Genomic DNA, 8,208 nt, shown 5'->3' on the forward strand with positions numbered 1-8,208 from the left:
TGGCGAACCCTGGATTGAAACGTCTGCCATGAAATCTATATTTATAGAAACTTTAATGTAGACAAAACAACACTCAGTAAAGTACAAAGATCAATAAAACACAAGAGGTTTCCAAAAAAGAGACAGAAGTAATCACAAGTTAAAATGAAAAATGAATGTACACATAAGATCTCTATAAGAAATGGGAGCAAACTAAACAGGAGCATGTAAAACAATTATTTTAGCACAGCTGTTATCAAAGGATGGTGGCAGACAGAGGGAGGAGGTTATCTTATATCTATAGTACAGTATTTACATCATATATGCAGAAAGTCTGAAGCACAGAGGATGAGGTTTCCATGTGTTGATGAAGCATTAAACATAAGAGTTAAATTTAGGATGATGAGTCCGTTTTTTACTGATGAAACTTTGTGACCTGTAAATGGTGTAAAGTTGCCTTCAGTAACTGTTAATCTTGTCTTTACGTTGAACAAAGTCAGTCAGAGAGAAACTATGGCCTATCCTTTGAGAGCAAACAGCAAACATCTGCTTTTACAGATAGATGTGTCTTGATTTCCTGTAAAACACTGAAGTAAATGTCTTTTTTTAATCTTTAATTCATGGTGATCATCTCATATTTATCCTTCAGACTGCTGTCGTCATCATCATCTTCATCCTCCTCCTCTTCCTCCTCCTCCATGTGGGGCTTCTCGGGCTCATCGTGGGCTTGGTGTTGGTGGGGATGGTGAAGCTCGATGAGCAGGTAGTAGACGACGGCTGCCAGCACGCCCCCCACCATGGGCCCCGCCACAGGGATCCACCACCAGTACTCTCCGGTGCTGTGAGTGCAAAAACCACACGAGAGGAAAGAGTTAAACGTGTCTCTGTCAGCCACACATGAAGCTGTCAGCGAGGCCACCGTAGGTCGCTGGCATCAGGACAAGATCAGTCACAAATATCGACTGCAGCTGTCTGCTGCATGTGACATTATATAACAACACGCTCCATCAGAAGCTCAGGTTGGGTAGAAAGCTTGAAGAGGGATTTTTAATAAGGACAGAGCAGATACAGTAAATACAGGTGCAGAAATGAAGAATACAAACATGTTGGCAAACGTAGAGTCTGTTTGTTGTTACATCACTGAGATCATTAAGTCTTACACTTTTCCTTTTAAGAGAGCAAATATCCTTTATCAACGTGTGCCACAGACTTCAGTCTAAACCCAAATCCCAATCAATCGATGGATGTTGAAACTGTTCTTGTTGCTGTGAGGTGCATCCAAAACAAACTGTTCCTAAAGGGTTTTGGTTCGAAGATCAGTTTTTTATATCAAATGTATTTGGGGGGGATTATAGCGATAACAAAATATCAATTTGGTGTGCTTTTTGTCATAGTTATTCCTCAAGCACTTGAAAGATAAAGACACAACATGAAAAATAAAAAAAATACTTATATACTTTGTAATGGGATCAGCTTTCTTGCTGCCATTTATTTACCTCGTTATAAATTAAAATGATAAATGGGCGATACAAGGTACAAAACTGACTGATGGACACTAATCCTCCAACTGACGTTTTTTTGTGTTGAACCTGTATAGAAACATGTTGTGTGGTGTAGGCTGTGTCATACGTGGTAGTATTGGTGATGTCACCCATCTGTTTCTGATATGGAGATCTGAAGCCTATTGTCGCCAGCAGCTGTATTGAAAATGTTTCTTCCTCACTTTAAATTTGATTAATTAATGATTTTACCTCCGCCAAAGAGGTTATGTTTTGGGAGTTTGTCTGTCTGTGAACAACATAACTCAAAAAGTAACAAATGGATCTTGATGAAATTTTCAGGAAATGTTCCAAATGGGATAGAGAAGCAGTAGTTAAATTTTGGAGATGATCCAGATCGCCATCTGGATCCAGGATCTTTCTAAGGGATTCTTTGTCATTGTGAGATAGGGCCGTTTTCACTATATGTGTATATAACTCCACGATAAATGGTCGGATTGCTTTGCAAAACAATACAAGACAAGGTCATAATAATTTCTGACAGATGTAAAAGTACGATCCAGATCCTGAAAATATTCTGGAAACTAAGATCCAATAAATGAAAAATGTACTTGGTCATCATAATTTTCAACACTGTCAACCTGCAACTAAAGTGTAAAGGACTAAAGTGTTGTGTGACAATCACAATATGCTTGTTGAAGGTCTGCGCTCTCTGAGTGCTTTTCTAGTTTTTTGTGTTTTAAGGAATTGTTTTGTTTTGCCTTCTCATGATTCAATGTAGCTGGTAAGCACTTTGAATTACCTTGTGTATGAATTACCTGTCAGTCAGGTGAGCTGTGCCTCTGATTGGGTAAACTCCTGGTCTTAATTTCTTTTAGAAATGTATGTAAAGTATGTGCTGTTAGAGAGGTAAGTAATTTAGACTCAAGTCATTTTTTTGTACCAGGCTGTGAACATGTTGATTTTTGTTGTAAAACTCAGCTTGTTGAATTAGTGTGTACATGGTTTACGACACTTCTGGAGCCAGCCTCAAGCGGACACTCAACAAACAGCTGTTTTTAACACTACTGCACTGGCTCCATTTCTCATGTCTAATGTCTAATCTGGGGAAAGTAGCCCTTCGAATGAGCTGTCCAAACCATTCCCACCAGCATCTACTGAACACTAAATCAGATATTATAGAGCACAAATTATCAAATTTTCTCTAAACAAACCTAAAAACATGCATGGCAACATTTCATTACATATCTGCTTGAGCAGCTGCGGGATTATAAAGCTGTTGTGTATTTTTTTTATTGGCTTTCATTAGTAATGACTCACTTTTTAATCACACATTGGCCTTTTTCTAAGTGTTTATCTCTGCTCTCATTTTCTTCTTCTTTTAATATTTGGGATCAGACACAGCCTTGATTTTCAGTTCAGTCTTTGCTTACTTTATTCGACTGTTTCTCAAATCTATTTCCTTTTCTCAGAGTGGTTGAATGCTTGCTCTGGAGTTGATACTTAAGTTCCTAAAATTTTTATTCTGTGACTGAAACGATGAACCGAAACAAAAGGCAGTTAAACGCTTTGAAAGGACAACATTTCATGTTAATTCTGCGAAATAAAGAAGTTGAGAATGACTCACATTTCCTGTGTCCTTGTTACGATGAGTAATTAACACCTCCTCTTAATGAATTATATGTTCAAAATATCAAAATGTTTGGTGACCTCAGGCAATTGGACTGGAATGTTCTTACTTTAAATTCTGATATTTTAGTATAAACTCCATGATGTTTAGCTTCGTTAACGATTTGTAGAGAGGATGGCTTCAGTGTTTGGGCAAATCAACCATGAGTGATCCTTTATAAGAATTTTTAAAAAGCCAAAAACGAACACTATTTGAGAAAAGAAACCCTGATTTCCCGTTACCTGAACACCTCCATCCCCCATCCTGCCACAGCAGTGAACAGACGTGGTCCCAGGTCTCTGGCAGGGTTCAGAGGGTATCCACAGTTCAGTCCCATGGACACACCGATGGCCATGATGATCAGACCGATGGCCAGCGGCTCCACACCTTTAGGAGCTCCGATGTTCCCTCCATCTATGATGGCCAGGATACACAGGACCAGCATGCCTGTCCCCACAACCTGCAGGAGGAGAAGCAACCAATCAGCTGTTAGAGAGACTGCAGAGTCTGGCCTCATTACTTTGTTTTTAATTTCAATTTGACCTTCTTTAAAGCTTTTGTTGGCTCTATATTCATGTTGCTACAGGATATGTTTCAACACACTTAAATGAGTTTTTGCACAATCTTTTAATGAAAACAGAAGTGGAATTTACATTTTTCATTTCCTCTATTGATCCAACTTGATTCAGCTAAATCACAGAGCAGGAAACTAAAGTGTTGCATGGACATGAAATAGCTTTGCTCTGTTTAGTGTCACTAAAGTAAATTGCATTTATCAAAAAAAAAACTTAATTTGGTCCATTGAAACCACAAACAGAACATTTCACAATAGTTTCCTAATCCTTTTTTGTCAAACTTCCATTGGTGAAATGTTTCACTAACCTCTATGTGTTTGAGAGAAAATAGAAGAGGATCGTACAGCTCCTCTGTTACAAAGTTATTTATAAGAAAAGTTCAGCGTAAGCACAATATCACTGATTAGACCTCGCTCAGTGTTTCGCCAGATGCACTTTTAAAAAGTTTAAAGCTGGCAGACGTGTTATTTTTGCACCGCTGCACCCACTAAAAAGCTGGAAAGTGGTGTTAAGTATAGATTTGACCTCCCAGAGAACGGCAGGAAACGGGTCATTAGACCCCAAATGAAACAAAAGAGGGGGTGTTCTCCGTCCAAAAGGGGGGCAATCAATTCTGCATTAGGTACAATTGCCTAACTCTGCAGAATTTAGAGCCTGAGTGGGAGTGGAGGTGGACAATGGAGGGGAGGGTTATTGGGTCAAATGGAGCAGAGCTCACCTGATCAATAAAGCCACCCAGGACTGACAGGTGTCTCGCTGGATAAGATGCAAAAATATGACCTGTTGCATTGATTCCTGTCACAGACAGAATCCCACTGGTGAAGTCCATGAAAGCATCTGTGAAGAGGAAGAGCATATGTTCCTGACATGTTTTGATTTTGCAGCCAGAAGAAGATACAAGCTTCTGAGACCATAATCAGCTGTTGTGATTAATTGTGCACGCGTTATGTCAGATTACAGATTTATTTACCGTAATATAATCCAAAGACTGCAGCAGCTCCAGCAAAAGCACCCAGAAACTGAGCGATGACGTAGAAGGGAAACTTCCAGATCTTCAGTTTTCCAAGAATCACCATGGCCAGGGACACAGCAGGGTTCACGTGGCCTCCTGGGACGGAGGACAAAGCAGGAGGAGTGAGGGTGGAGTGCAGTGGGAGTGGGTGGGTGGGGGGTGAGTGTGTGTGTGTGTGCGTGGGGGGGGGGTGTCTGGCACAACATCCTCTCCATCATTAGTGAGGGTGTCACATTTACGAGGGGCAGCAGAAGGGGAGCAGGCCCTGGGGCGGTGCCGGGTTTTGTTTTGTTTTTTCACCCCAAAGGAGAGACTGAATAGAAATCCAACCAAAAGAAAAAAAAGGAGCATTACGCTGTTCCCTTTGAATTTGTACACACATACTATGAAATCTGTCAGTGATCAGAGCTAACTCTGAAACAATCTGCAGCTCTGTTTGAACTCGGCCTGCTCTCTGTCACCAACACACGAGTGCAGCCTGAGATCAATGCAGTTAGCAGGACATTTAGCGCCTGCGGTTATGTATGACCCTGCAGAGGCTGAGCACTAACGCTAACAAATCAATGCTCAGTACACACTCATTGAGCGTGGACGCAGAGCTGGCGCGTTCCTGCTGACTCTGGAGCTGTTGGAGATGGCACATGGCCGGACAGGAAGTCATATACTTGCATTATTACAAGCTTTATCCACGCTTTACGAGCAACACTTTATTATAACACAAACAAACCGTGTTGGGACAGTTATGGGCTTTGATGCTGGTTATTTGTTCTAACTGTGAATTATCTTCATGAGCAGGGTCTGTAGAGCGTAACAGTAGATTAAACACTGCAGTTAATCTGAATATGCAACAAACTTTTGACTTTATCTGTGACGTTTTTAGAGGAGTTGACAAAATGCCAGCAGAGGGGAATGATCTTAACAACAGCCATTAAAAGTAATTTCGTTTATTCAATTGCACTGAATCCAAGGCCAATCTGAAACTCTACAGGGTGTCCAAACTTTTTGATTTTGTGAAAATCACTCAGGACCAGGGTCACTGACTGACATATTTACTAACATGAACATGACATATGAATGCCCTGTTTCTTTCTGGTGATTTCTGGAAAAAATCTGTCACAAAGTGCAGTCGAATTTACTTGTGCCATCATTACAGACTTATTTAATCTAGTCTTGTGTGCTCTAATGTTTTTTTGGGCTCTGGATTTTCATCGAGCACATTTTTACATCATGATAAATAGATTCTTTCAAACACATCGGCTGCAAGAGTTGTTGAGTTTCTGCAGAATAAACAGAGCTTGAGCTTTATACTAGTAGTCCAAATGTAGCGTTGTGAAAAATGACTGGATGCTCTTTGATTTTGTTTGTGCAGTTGACTGAAAATTTAAATGTACACATAATTTGGGACATGATTTATTTGGAGCTATAATTGTTGTGGTGGAAATTTCCCGCTCTTATATTTCTCCTTCGTTATCTTTGTAAGTTGCCTCTGTATGTGTCAAGCATACTGACAAACCTGCATTTGGCCCTGAAGTTATCTGTTTACAGGGAGAGTCAGGCTCCAGTCTGAAATGGATCAGATACACACAGTTAAAACTGTTTGTCTTATTCCAGTTTAAGGGGAATGCTTACACTGACAACCTAAGCTGAACCTGTTTGATAGACACAGCACCCTCAGAAATGATAGCTACTGAGCAAAAGGAGCTGTCTTTTGTTTGTCACTTCTCCTCAGCCGAGCTATATAAACTATTTCAGCTTAATCCGTCTGGGTCTCCTGAGTTTTCTTCTTCAAGTTTCCTCAAATTTCCTCAAAAATTAAGAAGGCTGAGGCTGAAGTAATAAGAGAAATGAAGTTGTGATGCAGTTTGGAAACATTAGGTAGCAGTAGCACTTAGGAAACATGGATCACACTAGAACAGTATCATCAGATGATTTTTTTAAGGATTGATGAGAATAAAAGTCATCATTCTATAAATAAAGGGCTCTCAAGTTTTGAATGCAGACTAGAGTGACACTATAGGAATAGGGGTCTTTCATAACTTTTTTTGTTTTTCTACATACACGCCTCAATCCACTGCTATTTTAGGAGGTGACAGCCCTCAACATATCATAACAATAAATACTGCATAATATTAAAAAGAAACTCAGCAAATCTTCATCATCAACAACATTTTGCCTGAAAAAGACACATTTTCCGGTTAAAATTTCTCATTTATAAATTTGTTGATACTACATCACCTCTCATGTGTCCTGGACATCGTCTTACAACTTTCACAGCTTTTAGTTTGTTTATAAAAGGTCATTAAAAAACACTGAGACCCTAATCAGGGGCCAGTTGATAAAAATGTGCTTTCAGTAGCTTTTTCTTTTTTATATATATATATATATATATATATATATTCGCAAGAAATCACCTCTAATGTGTCCTGGACATCCTCTCACAACTGTGAATATTAAATATGAAACTGTCTTCACCCTGATATAAACAATACGTGATGCAGGATATCTCAGTTTATATCTCATATTTATTGTTATATGTTGAACTTATTATTTCAGTGAGTGACTAAAAACTGCAGCTCGGAGATGAAGTTTTCTGTCTGCGTCTTTACTCTAACCAGCACACGGGGCGCTTCCCCCAAAGACGCCGAGCGTTTTGGGAGTTATTTAGGTCAGATATTTACACGAACACCGGCTGCACTGTAAAGTGACATTATCTGACAGAAAACAAAAGTAACCGCCACACTTTGAAATGGAAGATATTCAGCCTTTAGTCCACAGAGCGGATCATGGCAGCATCAGATGAACCATGGCTCACGATTGGCTCCCAGGCCCAACTTTGGACATGCCAGTTTTGAAAGGTGCATCAAGAGCATGTACCTGAAACTCCACCGGCCACGTACGCTGCCATCATGAGTCCCACAGAGAAGCCGATGTGGATTGTGAGAGGCTCACCCAGGGTGTTTCGACTGAGGACGGTCTGAGCGACTGAACCACAGCCGAACAGCTGACAAACAGAGAGGAAAACAGATCAAACTAGAAATCAGGATACAGGACAGGAACTTCTTTCTTACTATTAACTTTTACATAAAATAAAAGCTGCACGTTTTACTTACAACCAAAACAAACGTCCCCAGGAATTCAGCCAGGAACTCCTTGAGTATTCCATGTTTGAGCGCACAGTGCTGCCTCATGCTTTTCTTGTGGTTTTTCTCCATGTATCTCCGTGCCAGCTGCTGATGAAGCTGCCCAGCTGTGTGAACCCGCGGGACTGATCTGAGCTCTCATATCAGATCTCCTGCAGCCATTCAGCACAGACCATTGATCCATTTGTACAACCATTACACTCCTCTACAGCCTCATCAGCTTCACAGCAGAGTGACTGACACGTGTGATGGGAGATTTGACATCATTATACTCAATTGAACGCAGATTTTGCAGGAAACTTTTTAGGGTGTGTTTAAAAACGAGTAAGTGTTG

General features: G+C 40.3%; 1 protein-coding gene across 1 annotated transcript; it reads right to left on the minus strand.

Annotated features, from left to right (window-relative positions):
• Window positions 1-168: 168 nt before the first annotated feature.
• On the minus strand, window positions 169-8,006 carry aqp9a (aquaporin 9a). Its single transcript, XM_074677306.1, has 6 exons — window positions 7,845-8,006; window positions 7,609-7,735; window positions 4,693-4,830; window positions 4,441-4,559; window positions 3,390-3,607; window positions 169-818 (listed from the first exon to the last, which is right to left on the minus strand). Exons 1-6 carry the CDS (start codon window positions 7,944-7,946, stop codon window positions 593-595), a joined length of 930 nt encoding a protein of 309 aa, XP_074533407.1. The 5' UTR covers window positions 7,947-8,006; the 3' UTR covers window positions 169-592.
• Between the last annotated feature and the right edge of the window lie 202 nt (window positions 8,007-8,208).

The sequence above is a fragment of the Halichoeres trimaculatus genome, unplaced genomic scaffold (genome assembly GCF_033239565.1).
Source record: "Halichoeres trimaculatus isolate MK-OKI-2021-1 unplaced genomic scaffold, fHalTri1.1 fHalTri1_scaffold_10, whole genome shotgun sequence".
In the NCBI taxonomy this organism is placed as follows: domain Eukaryota; kingdom Metazoa; phylum Chordata; class Actinopteri; order Labriformes; family Labridae; genus Halichoeres; species Halichoeres trimaculatus.

Excerpts from the sequence above, each read along its gene's own strand:
- aqp9a (XM_074677306.1), bottom strand. The coding sequence starts at position 7,946 with ATGGAGAAAAACCACAAGAAAAGCATGAGGCAGCACTGTGCGCTCAAA. Across the intron at positions 4,831-7,608 it reads CGTGGCCGGTGGAGTTTCAG|GAGGCCACGTGAACCCTGCT; the intron begins GTACATGCTCTT and ends CCTCCGTCCCAG. Across the intron at positions 819-3,389 it reads TGGGGGATGGAGGTGTTCAG|CACCGGAGAGTACTGGTGGT; the intron begins GTAACGGGAAAT and ends TTGCACTCACAG.